Genomic DNA, 17,869 nt, shown 5'->3' on the forward strand with positions numbered 1-17,869 from the left:
CTAGGTACCAACTCTCCTAATGAGGGTTGGTACCTACTAACATCTATATATAATATAAAAAGAGGATCTATGCCCTCAATGATTGACATGTGGCAAATGGTGATGTCATTTATCAAAATTGCTTAGTTGGAGTTCAATTGGTGAGTTGTCAATTTTATTTTGGTATGTATTTAAGTTATTTCCTATTTAACATTTATACACTCATTTAAACAATTAACACATGGATATATATTATTTCCAAAGTTAATATTTTATAAATTCGAAATAAAAAAAATCTTATTTATATTTTCAGTATTTCAAAATACATTTATTGAAAAAATTCATGATACTCAATATTTTTACGAATATTCAAATAATTTTCAGACAAAAAATATTTTTTTTAATATTAAGATATTAAAATAAAGGAATACAATTGTTTTTTTTTTGAATTTTCAATATTTTGGAATATTCGAATATCCATTCAAAAAAAATTGGGATATCTGTATAAAGTGAATATATTAATAAATTAATACACATATATATATATTTTTCTAATTTTAATTAATAATTCAAATTAATATATTAATAAATTAATTTATCAATATACATGTAAATAATTATATATAAACTATATCATTGATTGATATAGATTATATCAATCATATTAATTTGGATTTATTTTATTTCCTTTTGCAAATATAGTATATTTATGGACTTGGATGTTTAATATATTATGAAATTTATATTTTTATTACTATAATACGAAAAAAGAAAAAAAAAATAGTGTGTATATTTCATATATTTTGATTTTTATTAAAATTCGGATATGCATTTATTATCTAAATCATTTATATATACATATCTATATATACATATACATCATCAATATCATATCTATTATATATTGATAACTTATGGAAATAATATCACCATAATTAATTTTAATTTATGTAAAATTTGACTTTCAATTATTAATTATTAATAAGTTATTTGAATTTGCATCAAATAAAATCAATCACCGGATTTGTTGTCAATCATGTCTATTTTTTATTTTATGAAATCAATTTACATTTATTTTAATTATGTCCAATTATGGTGAAATATATATATGTATACATGTTTTAGTATATATGCATTTATATATACATTAACTAATATAAACAATATATGATTACCTTAAAATCGTTTTATTTACTTATTTAGTCTGTGAAAATTAAGTATAAATACCCCCAACTCATTCATCTCTCTTAGGGATGGCAATGGGTACGGGTTTGGCGGGTCTTGGACCCGAAACCGACCCGTTTGGGGCGGGTCTGGGTCAGCTAAATGGTTATGGGTCGGGTAATGGGTTTAAGTTTCTAGAACCGGATGGTTCTGGGTCGGGTTATGAGTCTTATTGGAACCGACCCGTATATATATATACATATATATATATATATATATATATATATATATATATATATATATATATATATATATATATATATATATATATATATATATATAATTTCGAGTTTCATTTATCAAACTATCAATTTCCATCTTGTCTATTCTCATTTACCTATTTTCACTATTTTATTTTTCAAATCTCATTTCTCGTGAGTAATATTTATCACTTGTCGACCACCGCTAATTGTCTTGCATTTTGAATTTTACTTATTATCGAAGTTAAATATAATTAATTGAAATTTTATTGTTCATGTTATGACACAGAGATTTTTTAAAATATTGTATTTTAGTATTGAAATTATTTCGTAAAAATATCCAAGCAAAATGTTATGAAAATTAAAAAATATTAAACTTTTTTTATGTTAATGGGTCTAGCGGGTCTGGTGGGTCGGAACCGTTTCGTTAGGGTTTGGGTTGGGGCGGGTCTGGGTCTAAGCTAAACGGGTTGGGGCGGGTCTTGGGTTTATATATTTTTCGTGGGTCGGGTCTTGGGTTTAGGCAAACCCGGCCCAGAACCGACCCGTTGCCATCCCTAATCTCTCTCTTCATCTACATATTTTCTTATAATCATGCTAAACTAAGGTCCTCATCTAAAACTCTTTTTTTTATTCCTTTTGTTTTGTAAATTCATAATGCAATTAGTATTTATCGATGTGTTCGCTTGAAGCATTTATTTGTCGTTGAATATTTATGATGTTATTCATTTATTATGTATGTGTACATATAACAATCTAACTTATGTTTGTTTTGTTTTTTTTGTTTTTGCAGATCCATTGATACCATCGTTTGTGTTATACGCGGCGACATTAGCAAGAGAGAAGCCCTGCGACGTTGTATAGCACACATAAATATGATCCGTGTATATTTTAAGGATGGATATAGAAAAAAATAGTTATGCATTTCCATCTTTTGATTATACATGAGATGATTGTAAGCTTGGTTTCGATGAAAAAGAAATTGAGATTAATGAACTTGATTGAGCATGTAATAGATTATTTAGCGTTTACATATTTTTGTAACAATATTAATTTTTGTGTCCATTAATAATGCTTATTTTTATTTATTTTGTTCCTATGTACATACATTATTATTAATTTGTACGTTCATATTAGTTTCTATAATTTTATTTCAATAAATTGTGGATCATATTTATTTGTTTATTTTTATTATATTATAAATAAAACTGTATTTACCATCTATATATAATATAAAAAGAGGATCTATGCCATCTATGAAAGAATGTGGCAAATGTCTATGTCATATCTCCAAATTGCTTAGTTGAAGTTCAGTTGATGACGTGTATTCCTCAATTGATTAGTTGACATTTTGATTTTTGTTTCATAATTTGCTATTTACTTTCTATTATATGTGTCAATCTTCTTTTTTCTTTTCCTTTAGTAATTTCCTTTTGCTATTTAATTTATGTTTAAGTATATAAATCGTAAACTCATTTATATTGTTTATCATATACTGAGAATAATAATTAGAGACAAAAAGAAATTAATAATGAATATTAATTGATATGATTCTATATAAAGTTTAAATGGAAACTATATTTTTGACAAGTAGTAGTACCTACATTTGACACATGTTTTATGTATCTTCTTTTAATTTGTTTCAAATAATAATAATTTTATTCAACTAACAGTAAACAAATAATCACTAATTTCATTATTCGGCAAAATTACTAAATTTACACGTTTAATTTATAATTATGTCAACATTACTTACGTATGAGTATTTGTATTAGTATCAGTATCAATATCAGTATCGGTATCAATATCAATATCAGTATCAATATCAGTATCAGTATCAGTATCAGTATCAGTATCAGTATCAGTATCAGTATCAGTATCAATATCAGTATCAGTATCAGTATCAGTATCAGCATCAATATCAGTATCAGTATTAGTATTAGAATTAGTATTAATATTAGTATTAGAATTAGTATTAATATTAATATTAGTATCCATATCAATATCAATATCAATATCAATATTAGTATTAGTATTAATAACAGTATCAGTATCACTATGAGTATGAGTATGAGTATGAGTATGAGTATGAGTATGAGTATTAGTATCAGTATGAGTATGAATATGAGTATGGATATGAGTATGAGTATGGGTATGAGTATGAATATGAATATGGGTATGAGTATAAGTATGGGTTTAAATATCAGTATCAACATCTGTATAAGTATCAATATCAGTATAATATCAGTATCAGTAACATTAATAGTATCAATATCAGTATCAATATCAATATCAGTATCATTATTAGTATTAGTATTGGTATTAGTATTAGTATTAGTATTAATATTAGTATTAACATCAATATTAGTATCACTATCAGCATCAATATTAGTATTAGTATTAATATTAATATCAGTATCGACGAAATGGGTGGAATAGCTATCCCAATGCCAAAAATATGCACGCTGTTCAGTAGCTTTTCGTTGGCCTCCCTTGCATTACCAGGTATGAGTGGTTTTGTTGCCGAATTAATAGTCTTTTTTGGACTAATTACTAGTCAAAAATATCTTTTAATAACAAAACTCCTAATTACTTTTGTAATGGCAATTGGAATGATATTAACTCTTATTTATTTATTATCTATGTTACGTCAGATGTTCTATGGATACAAGATATTTAATGTTCGAAACTCTTATTTTTTTGATTATGGACCACGAGAGTTATTTCTTTCGATCTCCATTTTGAATTTTTTTTTCAATTCTTTGAATTGCAATTTAACAATGCAATAATATTCAAAATTGTCTTGGATTGACACTATATATCTAATTTAGATAAAAAAAAAAAGATAACTGAAAGAATCAAAAAGGAAGAATTGAAAAAAAATTCCGGCTTTTTTTAGTCCATAATGTATTGTATCAATATTAGTATTAGTATTAGTATTAGTATTAGTATTAGTATTAGTATTAGTATTAGTATTAGTATTAGTATTAGTATTAGTATTAGTATTAGTATTAGTATTAGTATTAGTATTAGTATTAGTATTAGTATTAGTATTAGTATTAGTATTAGTATTAGTATTAGTATTAGTATTAGTATTAGTATAAGTATTAGTATTAGTATTAGTATGATATTAGTATTAATATCAGTATCAGTATTAGTATCAATATTAGTATTAGTATCTGTATCACTATCAGTATTAGTATCATTATCAATAACAACATCAGTATCAGTATCAGCATGAGTATGAGTATGAGTATCAGTGTCAGTATCAATATCTGTATCAATGTATGTATGAGTATTGGTATGAATATTGGTATGAATATTAATATTGGTATTAGTATTGGTATTAGTATTAATAATAGTATTAGTATCAGTATCAGTATCAATATGTGTATGTGTATCAATATGTGTATTAATATTAGTTATCAATATTAATATCCGTATCAGTATCAGTATCAATATCAATATCAATATCAGTATTATTATCATTATTATTATTATTAGTATTCGAAGTCATATTAGTTTTGGCGTATTAGCATTAACATTAGCATTAATCTTAGTATTAGTATTAGTATTAGTATTAGTATTAGTATTAGTATTAGTATTAGTATTAGTATTAGTATTAGTATTAGTATTAGTATTAGTATTAATATTGGTATTAGTATTAGTGTTCGTATTAATATTGGCGTGTTAGTTTAAACATTAAATATTCGTATTAGAATTGGTGTATTATTACTAATAGTAGTGTTGATATTAATATTATTATTAGACTATTAGTATTAATCATCGTATTAATATTAGGATTAGTATTAATATTAGTATTATTAGTATTAGTATTAGTATTAGTATTAGTATTAGTATTAGTATTAGTATTAGTATTAGTATTAGTATTAGTATTAGTATTAGTATTAGTATTAGTATTAGTATGATATTAGTATCAGTATCAGTATCATTATCAATATTAAAATTAGTATCAGTATCATTATCAGTATTAGTGTCATTATCAATAACAACACCAGTATGAGTATGAATATGAATATCAGTATCAGTATCAGTATTGGTATGAATATTAATATTGGTATTAGTATTAGTATCGGTATCAGTATCAATATGTGTATGAGTATCAGTATGTTTATTAATATTAGTATTATTTTTTTTTGAGTAAATTCAAGTTCATTACAAGGGAACGTGGGGGGGGCTCGAACCCTAGACCTTTACCCTATTGGTAAATGCTAGGTACCAACTCTCCTAATGAGGGTTGGCTAATAGAAGTGTTGATATTAATATTAGTATTAGACTATTAGTATTAATCATCGTATTAATATTAGGATTAGTATTAATATTAATATTATTAGTGTTGGGTTTAGTATTAATATTAGTATTGGTATCAGTATTATCAATGTTGGTTTTAGTATTAGTATTAGTAGTTGTTGTTAGTGTAATATTAGTGTCAATATTAGGGTGCCATAGGCAATTGTACGCCGCAATGTCCAGAGTTAAAAGTAAATTTGAGATAAAGATATTTATCAACTCAGAATCGGGCGATATAACTAACTTTACGAGCAATGTTGTGTGCACAAAAGATTTTCAGCGAATATGAAGGTAAATCACAAACAAATGTATATTTTGATTCAATAAAACATTTTTTTTGGGTATTATTTAGATGTATGTCAACTCTTCAAATTTTTCGTTCGTTTTATTTTATCCGAAATAATTTTTAAAAAACAATTGATCCCGTGCATCGCACGGGTGAATTACTAGTATATTTATATGACAAAATATCATAAGAATGTAATGAGTCACCCCGAAATTCGGGACATCGACTTCCGCCAACAGTGAACGTCATTAGGATAGCATCCCGTGCATATTCTACATTATAGCCTGCAATATTCAGCTTCAGCGAGATCAAAGGAAACTTGAATAGTTTATGCTAGACGAGAAATGAAGGACATAATCGATACATGGAACAAGGGAATACCGGACCTTATATGCTCACTCGAATTAGGGGGACCTATACATATTAATTAGTACAATATACCGAGGTCCCCGGTTCAGAGCCACACGTGCAAGTTCCCCTGCACGTGTCTCGTTCGTGCTTTTCGAGGCGCTGCCAGTGACTCGGCATTGGATAACGGGGCGGAACTGCACACGAAAGTTTTCAAAGCATTATCCGAGTGAGTAGGCAGCTCGGCCCGTGACAAAAAGCTCGTAATATATCAATATTATTTTGCAAACACCACCTTATTTGCGTGTTATACTTGATTGAAAAGTGCTTCTAGGCTCGACGTGAATCTTTTCGGAGTTTTGAGTTTGGATCTAGTAAGCGTAAGTCATAAAAAAAATGTTGTTTTTTGGGCTTTGATTGAATTAATTAAAACTAGGCTTTTGGACGAATAAATAATAATTATTGGGCTTATGTTGAATAATTATTTTTCAAATTCCTCTTTTCCATTGATTGGGAGATCCGGATAATATTCCCTCCATATTCTTCTTCTTCCCATGGCGGCCGACCAAAACAAATTGAAATTCAATTTTAACCCCTCTCTCTCTCTCTCTCTCTCTCTCTCTCTCACACACACACACACACACACACAGACACACTCAGGCAGCTTTGTACGAGATCGCCGACGCCGAGGCGAAACGATTAGCAATTTCACCATCCTACGGATCTTAATAAGGTAAAGTATTCTTCTGCAACTTTTGGTGAAGCTCTATTTGCATTTGTTCTCGCTTACGATAATTGAAGATCTCATTTACTTCATATCGCGTGATGATGCTGGAAAAATTGATGGATATTTTCCGTTGTAGAATTCGTCTATCAACTCTGGGCTAGAACCCTATCTCCGTCTAATTTTGATTTTCTACAGAAATTAATGTTACCTGTAAATGTGTATTTTCACCCTCTTTGTGTGTGTGTGTGTGAAAATGTTGGTGTGTGTACATTTTGGATGTGTGACAAATTAGGCTAATGTTCTGTGATTTGACAGAAAAAGAATTTGGTAGACAAATGTATGATCATTTTATTGTGTGAGGTTTTCAATTTGATTTATGTCGTATAGGTTATCTTATTTGTGTTCTTCGTTTAGGACAGTGTCGTATATCTCTGGTTAAAGAGAAAAAAGATAGTTAGCAAACCAGGGTAGTGAAAACAAACATCGATTCTCGTAAGTAACAAATCACAATTTTGTTTCATACATTCAAATCACAATTTTGTTTCTGTAAATGTGTAATTTCACCCTCTTTGTGTGTGTGTGTGTGAAAAAATGGTGTATGTACATTTTGGATGTGTGACAAATTATGCTAATGTTCTGTGATTTGCCAGAAAAAAATTCGGTGGACAAATATACGATCGTTTTATTGTCTGAGGTTTTCGATTTGATTTATGTCGTATAGGTTATCTTATTCGTGTTCTTCGATTAGGACAGTGTCGTATAACACTGGTTAACAAGCATAAGATAGTTACCAAACCTGGTTAGTGAAAACAAACGTCGATTCTCGTAAGTAACAAATCACAATTTTGTTTCATACATTGTACATCGTTTTACACTGCGGTTTTCTTATCTAGTTCAACCCAAACTATATACACATCGGACGAAGATTCATCCGCCAATCAAATCAAATCAATTCCTGTACACGTAAAAACAAACTTACACAAAAGAATATCCATCTTCAGACAATGAATTGCTGTACTTTCACACTAATATATTTTTCCATTTTTTTCGTTCAGACAGGATTAATCAGAAGCCCTTCCAAGCAGCGAGAATTTCGTTCAGTACTTCAGAAATCAGTTCTCTATCCGCACACAGAACAAAGGCATTGAAATCATCTCTAATATCGAAAATCTTACCAAACTTCACCAGATACTTCATGCAGCTACTCTTCAGTTTTGGTAGTTGATATAAAGAAGCGTTCTGCAGTCGTTCTAGAACGTTCTTGGCGTCGATATCTTCTAGAAGGCTCTCGTGGCAGGCTTCTTTCAAATCCGAAATGTCGTACTTATCCGCCGCCCGAAGTAGGGCCAGCCTGTGCGTCAGAAATTCCTCGTTCTGTATGTTTCCGTATATGTAGTTCAGAAAAGCCTGACAAGGTTCGATTGACATGTCTGAAATGTTTATCGCAGATAGTTCTTTCTCTTTGAGATCGTGCGAGAACATGCTTCGGAAAACTGGTGACCTGGATGCTAGAACTGCCCTATGTGCGGAGATGCTTCCGTCTGAGGCGTTGATTGCAATATCCGTGTGGATGCTTTCGGACAACATTCGACCTAGTGATGTAAGAGCTGTTTCATTTGATTGTCTCTGTGTGAATCCTTCGCTCCAAATCGAGCAAGGTTCTGTGCCCTGTGTCATTCAACAACCGCAAAATTCGTGCCGATAGTAAGTTTTTTTTCTTCTTAAATCATACAATTGCTTTCATCAGCCTTTTGATTTCTTATAAGTAGGGTTGAAATCGGAACGGAAATTCCGATCCAAAAAATTCTGATTTGGGAATAATATTTTTCATTCTGAATTCTGAAAATTCCAATTTCGATTTTTTCCCGATTATTTTGAGACCGGAATTGAAATACGTATGAGATTCCCATTTCGGATCCGATTTTAATTTTTGAAAATTACACTTATAATATCAATGTTATTATTCATTTTATATGCTAGGTGAGTAGGTGACTAAAACTTTGGAAATCTCTGAATTCCACCAATTCCGATTCGAAAATTTCCAAATTTGGAACGAGTTTTTTCATTCCAATTTTTTAATTTTCGATTTTTCCGATTTTTTTTTTTTTGGAACGGAATCGAAATTAGATTTTTACTTCTGGAAAAGATCCGAAGTTTATGTCCGATTTCCAAGTCCCATTAATCATACTTCATACTAAATCACTTCTTAAACAGGTACTTCATTGTTTTGAACATAATTAGAACTGTTCTATTATTTAAGATGATATTTATTTTATTTCAGGTAATAAAGGAGATAACATCTTACGTCTGGAGATCCGATTTTCAGATCAAGAAACTCAACATCGATGATGAATTTGCCACTTAACGGAACCTCGATAGCCCAGACGAAATCCTCGTTGCTTTTGAGCTGCTTATCGGTAATTTCTGCATATCATAAAAATAAAAACCATGCATGTTAGTTTTAATTCAAATATGGATCATAAATAAATATTTATTACCTGGATGAACTAAACACTTGCGATCTCCCACAGAGGAAACCACTCTGATTACGAACGATGCAATCGGAGGATTCTCTCGAGTTAAATTCGATATTTCGGGGTACAGTTTAATGAACAAGGCCCTGTTCTTCTCCATAGATAAATGCCTTCAATATATACAAAAAGAAAAAAAGAATTTAACGTTGATCATGGTTTTGTTCTATTCTACACACATCCACATGTATGTGTGTGATTGTGCGTAAATCGGAGGTGAAAAATAAATACCAATTCCACTTGCCGATCTTGAAAGGATCGGATTTTCTGTAAGTGCAGGAGGCGAGATTCTCGATCCGCCATTGGGCGAGGCGCGACGTCGTTTCGACTCGGTAGGCGGACTCACTCATCCTAGTGAACACAAGCGCCGCCGTGATTTCATTGATGCAGCCGAAGAATCCGTCCAGGAACTGATGGTCGCCGTGCTTTCCCAGGTTTGCCTTCTGCTCTCCTCTTCATATATTTTTATTCAACTCTCTCTCTCTCACACAGTACACACACAGTCTCTCTCTGTTTCTCACACCACTATATATATATATATATTATATATTTGAATATTTTGAATATGTTTTGGAGTGAAGATTGTTGATTAGTTGAATATGGAGGTTTCCGGTACGCAAGGTTTATGTTTGATCGTTCTCTACGCCATTGATGGTGAAGTTTTTTTTGAGTGATTTTATTTGCTTTGTTGTTTTCTCTCTTTACTGTGTGTCTCTGTGTGTGTGTGTTTGTGTGAGAGAGAAAGATAGAGAGAGAGAGAGAGTAGAGAGAGAGATGATGTGTTGGCTTACACTGCACTTCAGGTTGATGTGTTTGATTATTTAAAGGGGGGGAAGATTTTTTAGTGTGCTTTTCTCAATTTTTTTTAGCCAAATGACGTCAAGACCAAATTACGAAAATGCCCGTCTGATTTGGATAATTATAATTACTTACCCTGAATTATATACGTAAATTTTTGTAGACCTAAATTTATCTGGGTAAAATTCATTTTGCACCCCTGTACTATGATAAATATATCGTTTACCCCCCTGAAGTATTGAAAACATCAAATACCCCCCTGCCGTTAGTTTTTTTCTTCTAATTTCGTTAGTCAAACCCTTTGACCGACTATTGCAAAGAAATGTTGGCTTTGTAACCAAAATACCCCAAAAAATTTCTATATATAGATTTCAGGGCTTTTAGTTTTCATTTTTTTTGGGTTTTGTGCCGTTAGTTTTCCTATATATAGAAATTTTTTGGGGTATTTTCGTTAAAAAAAAGCCAACATTTCTTTGCAATAGTCGGTCAAAGGGTTTGACTAACGAAATTAGAAGAAAAAAACTAACGGCAGGGGGGTATTTGATGTTTTCAATACTTCAGGGGGGTAAACGATATATTTATCATAGTACAGGGGTGCAAAATGAATTTTACCCAATTTATCTACTAAACGAGGGGTTTTATTAGTATGAAAATATATAGTTGGGGAGTAATTGTAATTATCAAAATAAGAAAGGATTTTTCGTAATTTGGTTTCACTTCGGAGTAGCCGTAATTTGTCTTTTTCTTTTTTAACTGGCATTTCATAAACTACTTTACACTTTGAATAAAATTTCTCTGTTTTTTGTCCTTCCAAGCAAAGAATCTATTTTGCTTTTTTTAAAACTTAAAAAAAATACTAATTTTGGAATACTTATGGTTTGTTGAACATGCTATATGAATGTGTAATGAAGCATTTCTGGGTAGTTTTCTCTAGTGTTGGTAGCATTATGCTTCAAGAAAAGAATATATGTTGTGTGTATAATTGTTTTTTTTTAATCGACTTAATCGCGTACCCGTTTTGTTATTCTAAATTTGCTGAAAAAAGTCCTCGTGTGGTTTTTATTAGTATAAATCCTTATATTTACGACGATTTTTTCAGCACACAATCCGTTAATTGACGAGTTTTTAGGAGTTAAGGGAGGATTTTTTCTTTACTATAAAAATATACAACTATTCAAATAAATACTTGTGTGTACTTATGCAATAAACCCAATTTTTTTTTATGAAATCAGTTTAAAGATCTACGAGATGCTACACTCGGTGAAGTACACCGTTGATTTTACACTATAGATATGTTCGGATAACTATCCACTAAGCAAATATACATACATAAGGGTATGTATGAAATGCAACACTCGATGAAGTACATCGGACGATTTTACACCATAGATCTGTACAAATAACTACTCACTAAACACACATACATATGAATGTGTGTTGCAATTATATATTATGTGCAGATCAATTTTGTAGAATCACACGATGAAATACAGTGGGTGTAGCCTCTACAAAACCACTTTTAGTTGGATTTATTACTATGTGAGATCAAATGTAATTATGACAACTATACTTGTATTTCTCTACAAAATTATTACTAACAATTATGAGAAAAGGGGAATAATTACAAGAATCCTAATTCCTACACGTCATCATCCATCTATTTTCTCCAACTTAAAACAAATAATTAAATCCAAACAAGCAACCATTATATATTGAAATATTTTTTGTTGGTTGTCTACTTTCAACACACTAGAGCAAGTTGTCTTCTGTACAGTGTGCAAGACTAAATAAAATAAAATTAATTAATTAATTAATGACCATTATTTTGATTTGATATTAATCACAAAAGAAATGGGGTAAATAAAGTAAATAATAGTTTTTGTGGGGGCTTTGATTGTTAAGTATTGGAATCTTGGAATCATGATAAAAGGTGGGGTCGCCCACCCCCTGCCGGAATCCTTTCTAAAGTGTCCTGATATTTCAAGCAATCAAATATTATTATTTAATTACTTTAATTAATAAAAAAATACTCACAAGTGGCCAATAATTATTGGCTGCATCTCTCTCTCTCTCTCCCCATGCTTTTGGGGGCTGATACATTTACAGTAGAGCCCACTAATGAAGAATGGTGGGCTACTGAAAGTCTCGTCTCATTAATTGATTTTATTTATTAATTTATATTTTAAAAATAAATGTTATAAATATTAATATTGGTGTCTGAATTTTGTTAAAATTCAGCCGGTGTAATCTTTATTGGGAGTAGCATAGAAATAACTTGCTAAACCGGGTGAAATACAGTTGGTATATATTTACTATATACACACAGTGTGTGGATTAACTGGTGTAATCTTTTTTATCGGATGTAGCATAGAAATAATCAACCGCAAAGTATTTGTATTGTCAATCCTAGGCAATCAAGAAGATACAAATGTGATAAATTAGGTGAAACAGGTAGTTAAACTGCATTTTCATTATCAAGAAAACTGCTACATCCATCCTATTTCACCTAGTCAACGATTGGAGATTGTTCAACAACATGTTTAGATATTTTAGAAAATTAATCATATGAAAGTCAAGATTTCATAGGATCTAAAATTGATATCTAAGGCTTTCAAAACATATATTAGAAAACAATTACCTTCGTCCCATAATATTTGTCGTTCTGAATTGATTTCATAATAATATCGCCTTGCATCAAATTATCATCCAACCAAGTCCGTCTTTAATTAACGTATATCATTCCACGTAGAACAAAGTCACGATTTTTAGGTCATTATTCATTGAACTCTTGAATCTTGTTTTAGATATGCCCTCTTGAAGTAGATCAGTTAAATAATATATCTTATTTCCCTCTAAAAATTTAATAATCAACACATCATTCTACGTCATTAAAGTACGGTGACAATTTGAACAAGGAATTTAAAGTTGATCATTGTAAGATAGATCCAAATGAATTTAGATTGTGGTTAGCAAAGCCCAGCCCGAGCCCATGAAAAATGGTGCGGTTGGCCCAATGGGCTTCCCGAAGTTATATTATTTTGCTTACATAAAAAAATAGCCGTTAAACAATTTCTTTATTAAAAAAACGTAATCTTCGAAGCAGATTCCGATTCCATGCTGACCGAAAGGCCTGGCTGCTCTCTGCTTGTTCAAGGCCTTTCGGGCCGGGCCGTGGTGGAGATTCTCCGGGTACCGCTGGATTTCGCCGTGCTTTTAGATTTGCAGCAGTGCTTAACTCCATCTCGGAATAATGAGTTCTTGAATATGTTGAAGTTGATGCAAAAGAAGGCTTTGCAATTATATGTTGGAGCTGAGAAAGCTGATAATTCGAATACCGAATTGTAGGTTGAGAATCGTAACAAATGATGATAGTTTTGATACATTTAAAAGTTGAGGCTTCGTCACATTTGAAAGTATCGATGCAGTTTTTTTATACTAGTTGTATTCGTATTCGTTTCGTGATATAACGGAAGCATATAGATTGTATCCTTCGCATTGAATATCATGATGAATATTTGTATAGATGGAAGCTTCTGTTGTCATGTTAGAGTCGATTGATTATTGATAGACTGATTAAATGTGGCAATGTTATTAGGATTCAATGCGATTCTCTAGGAATTCAAGAAAAGCCCGTATAAGGTTTCTGCAGAGTGAACGGTGCTTTCGTTTGGTATGTATTCTGATCACATTTGCCTTAGTTGTTCATATCGTCTAAACGTAGTGTGATGTCGTTTATCATGACCTTCGATATTTTCTAGCTTAGTTTTCATTTTCGTTTATTCAATAAAGTATGCACTGGAATTTCGAACTTGTGCTTATTTTCCGTACTGGCTTTGAAATAGTTCCATGAGGCTTTTGGTAAGTTGGGTAAATAAATTCCGATCGTTTTTCCCACCCTGAAGCGTGTATATTAAATTAGAGTAGTCCGCCATCATTTTTTCGTTATTACCAACTGCTAAACTAAGTTCTTGTATCCATCATTATGTGAAAGATTACAAATCTAGAATTATTGCAACATGATCAAAGAAGAAAATTAGGCGAAAACATCGAAGCCTTAAAAACGCTCGTTTGTGTATGTCAAAACTATAAAGCCCTAGGATAAAGAACACCGTCACATTCTTTACATTCGATCCGTTTCTTGTGCTTGAAAAACTGCCATTCAAGTGATTTAAAAATCTTACATGTATGACAAAAACAACAGATTAAAAAAAAAAAAAAAAAACGGTCCATCATCTCTTAGTTCGGCAGCTATGCGAAATCAAAACACCGTTAGGTGGACTCGTCATTTCTATCAAACAATTCCCATGCAACAAATAAGAATAACGAACAAAACCCGCGTTTACCTTCACTTTAAAAGTTCCTTTTATATTGTAGATAACTCTGTTCCTCTGCTCCTGCTTTTGAAGCTCGAGTGCAAGAACCGGCGGCAAATAGACCAAACTGGAAATCAGATGAACTGGAATCAACTTCACTTGACCATGCCTCTGATTGAACGGCTGAAGAACTTGAGTCGCTATCAGACTTTCTCGAAAGTAGAGCTCAAAATACAGGTACTCGAATCTCACACTCAATTTCTTATTCGGGTTCGAAAAATTCGCAAGAAACGTTAGATCTCCGTTGAGGAACTCCGGTGAGTCGAAGTAGATGACGTTTAGGTTCGCCGCCGAGGTGTCGAAAACGGGGTTTCTAGGTTTGATGTGGACGAAGATGATTAGTGTTGTTATACCGAAGAAGATTAGGAGGAGACTGAATAGCAAACATAGGATTGCGCAGAACCAAACGATGGGATTCGTTCTTCGAGGTTGCCGGAGAATCGGGTGGTCTCTTTGTCTGAGCTTGCCTTGTTTGGACAAGACTGTTTGGTTAAGAGGGGGTGGTCTGTAAGCTGGGGGTGGGGGGAGTGGATGCATTTCTGAATTTTTATTCATTTTATTTTGATTTTTATTTTTGGGATTAATGGGATCAAGAAAATGTTGTTTGTGAATGGATTTGAATGGAAGAGGGGAATGAAGTTATTAAATAAAAATTGGGAGTGGATTCAGGGAAAGTGAAAAAGGTGGGAAAGAAAGAAGCTTTTGAATGTGAGTGGGGGGCCAACTTAGTTTTCTTTAATAAAAGCAAAAGGAGATGAAATGTAGGATCTTAAGATATAGATATAAGGCCATGTTTGGCTCCTTTTTCTTTATAAAATAAAATAAAATAAAAATCCTTCTTTTTCGGAATTATTATTATTATTATTATTATTATTTTTTCTGTTTAGGTTTCTAATATTGGAGTTCAAGTTCTTTTAGGGAATAATTTTGAAAATGGTAGCTATGATTTGGTTGCTACACTAAAAATTGATGAAACCTCACTTTAATTTTCAAATTCTTCTCGCAAAATAATTTTTTTTCCAACATTTTCAGGCACGATGTTGATTGTTATAGTGTAATTTTGGCAAAACAGAGCCTTAGGAATTTGAATTGTGATCTGCTTTTTGGTGTTTGGGAAGCAAGAAAACAAACAAAAAAGGAGAAAATGCTTTCTTGAAATTGTAAACTTGTAGCTAGTGAGGATATTTGACATTATTGCAACCTTATTGCTTGCCCTTTTTTTATTAGAATTAGGTTATATGCTTAATCATTAAGAAAGTAATAGAAAAAAAGTGGCAAATGTGGTCAAGAATTGAGATAACTTGGGTTCTTGAACCTTTTGGTCTAGCCTTATTTTAATGTTGTAAACAAGTGTGAAATAAGTGGACCATTATACTTGTTGGTCTTATTTAACTAAACTTACTTTTCCCACACTATTTTTGTTATACAATAATCAAGAATAGCACTTTGTGCCTTATGGTATTTCCTGTTATACTAGGTTTGGTAGGGAGCAAAAGATTGCAATTCATCCCGGTAAGTGGTTAGAGCAAGTGAGTTTGTTTCAATTGACCAAAATTCGAATCTTGTTGTCGCTCGACGGTCGCTAGATCGAGCTCGCCACACTAGGTTAGCCCAGTGTGATTTACTTCTCTCGTATGGTTTGCAAACTATTATACGAGAGTGTAGGTTTAGTATCAAGTAGTTGTTTAATCGAACTTGAACTCGAATCGGACTGGGTTTATTTGGTTTGCTCAATTTCTTTGAAAAGAATAAAATACGCAATTTTTCGGGGGCAAGAGTGAAGCGTTTGAAAATTAGGCCTAACTTACTGGATTATATTATATAGGCCAAACATAGTTTGGTTTATGCTACAATCACCGACGAACTTTACCAGATTATATCAAAACATACGTGTATAGATCCATATATATTTAAAAAACACACACATGTACATCTTGTTGCGTGTAAATCAAAATTCGAAAATACTCATGAATTTACCAGGTGTAGCATCAACATGATCATGTTTTCCAAAGGTTTCTGCAGCTATTATATCGTTATGATTCGAAATTTATTAAGATTTTCAATATGTTCATCATTAACCTCAAAATTAATTGTTGTAACAAAGCTAAATCAGAAGCATTTCACCCAAATTAAAATTAAAAAATCAAATTTCAGGGCAAGAACTTCATCCAATGTTCTGGAATTGATATGGATCTAAAAATAAAAATATTGAAGCCAAAAATTTCAACTAATCCAGATTTCATTCCAACAAAAGATACTGATGAACAAATCCTAATCCAAAACAAAAGATCCACAACGAAAATCTAAAACAACAGAAATCAAATCTCCCAAACACTAATTGTTCATCCAACATATACACATTCCAAAATCCACAAACCCTAACCCTAGAAAAAAAAAAAAACTTAACCTCCGAAACCGTACAGAGTGCGGCCCTGCCTCTTGAGCGCGTAAACAACATCCATGGCGGTGACAGTCTTCCGGCGGGCGTGCTCGGTGTAGGTGACGGCGTCGCGGATCACGTTCTCCAAAAATATCTTCAGAACGCCGCGCGTCTCCTCGTAGATGAGGCCGCTGATGCGCTTCACGCCGCCGCGCCGCGCGAGGCGGCGGATCGCCGGCTTCGTGATGCCCTGGATGTTGTCCCTCAGCACCTTCCTGTGTCGCTTTGCTCCGCCCTTCCCCAAACCCTTGCCGCCCTTTCCTCTCCCTGACATCTTTTCCGATTAGAATTTAAAAAAAAAAAATCTCAGATTGAATTTTCAATTGCTGGTGTGGAATTGGGGGATTGAGTTGGGGATATTTATGGGGGAGTTGGGGGGATAGGGGTACGCCTGGTGCCGTTAGATCACTTGCGTGATCGACGGTTGTGCGTGGCGATCCGTGTCATTGATAATTAATTGTTTTGGTCCGTTGATAAGGAATGAATCAACGGTGTAGATTGACGCTTAACTTGCAGTTTTTTGTTTCACGCGGATTGTGTGCTTTTTCATTTTCGTAATAAGGCGCTCAAAATTTCAATTTACGCTCCAAGCTTTGTTTTGAAGCATCTTTTTTTTAAATTGACTCCCTTGAGTAAGGTTAAATTATAAAAT

At 32.1% G+C, this 17,869-nt stretch overlaps 3 protein-coding genes and 1 long non-coding RNA gene across 4 annotated transcripts; 1 reads left to right on the forward strand and 3 right to left on the reverse strand.

Moving 5' to 3' along the window:
* Window positions 1-6,856: 6,856 nt before the first annotated feature.
* Window positions 6,857-10,027, forward strand: LOC148768699 (uncharacterized). The gene is made up of 5 exons (XR_016033228.1): window positions 6,857-7,081; window positions 8,131-8,428; window positions 8,524-8,779; window positions 9,357-9,492; window positions 9,886-10,027. It is a non-coding gene; the product is annotated as an uncharacterized LOC148768699 (long non-coding RNA).
* On the reverse strand, window positions 7,896-9,972 carry LOC105962100 (BTB/POZ domain-containing protein). Its single transcript, XM_012986382.2, has 4 exons — window positions 9,838-9,972; window positions 9,574-9,719; window positions 9,381-9,499; window positions 7,896-8,743 (listed from the first exon to the last, which is right to left on the reverse strand). The coding sequence occupies exons 1-4, from the start codon at window positions 9,954-9,956 to the stop codon at window positions 8,141-8,143; spliced, it is 987 nt and encodes a 328-aa protein (XP_012841836.2). The 5' UTR covers window positions 9,957-9,972; the 3' UTR covers window positions 7,896-8,140.
* Window positions 10,028-14,384: 4,357 nt separating the features above from the next.
* On the reverse strand, window positions 14,385-15,553 carry LOC105961955 (NDR1/HIN1-like protein 26). The gene has a single exon (XM_012986213.2). It carries the CDS (start codon window positions 15,330-15,332, stop codon window positions 14,634-14,636), a length of 699 nt encoding a protein of 232 aa, XP_012841667.1. The 5' UTR covers window positions 15,333-15,553; the 3' UTR covers window positions 14,385-14,633.
* Window positions 15,554-16,998: 1,445 nt separating this feature from the next.
* Window positions 16,999-17,564, reverse strand: LOC105962098 (histone H4). The gene has a single exon (XM_012986380.2). The coding sequence runs from the start codon at window positions 17,489-17,491 to the stop codon at window positions 17,180-17,182; it is 312 nt and encodes a 103-aa protein (XP_012841834.1). The 5' UTR covers window positions 17,492-17,564; the 3' UTR covers window positions 16,999-17,179.
* Window positions 17,565-17,869: the final 305 nt, after the last annotated feature.

This window comes from Erythranthe guttata, chromosome 8, assembly GCF_056151865.1.
Source record: "Erythranthe guttata isolate IM_541 chromosome 8, IM_541, whole genome shotgun sequence".
In the NCBI taxonomy this organism is placed as follows: domain Eukaryota; kingdom Viridiplantae; phylum Streptophyta; class Magnoliopsida; order Lamiales; family Phrymaceae; genus Erythranthe; species Erythranthe guttata.

Bases quoted from the DNA above. Each gene is read 5' to 3' on its own strand.
- LOC105962100 (XM_012986382.2), bottom strand. From the start codon at position 9,956: ATGAGTGAGTCCGCCTACCGAGTCGAAACGACGTCGCGCCTCGCCCAA. The intron at 9,720-9,837 runs GTATTTATTTTT...TATATATTGAAG, and splicing joins AAGATCGGCAAGTGGAATTG to GCATTTATCTATGGAGAAGA. The intron at 8,744-9,380 runs GTAAGATGTTAT...TGAATGACACAG, and splicing joins TGAAAATCGGATCTCCAGAC to GGCACAGAACCTTGCTCGAT.
- LOC105961955 (XM_012986213.2), bottom strand. From the start codon at position 15,332: ATGAATAAAAATTCAGAAATGCATCCACTCCCCCCACCCCCAGCTTAC.
- LOC105962098 (XM_012986380.2), bottom strand. From the start codon at position 17,491: ATGTCAGGGAGAGGAAAGGGCGGCAAGGGTTTGGGGAAGGGCGGAGCA.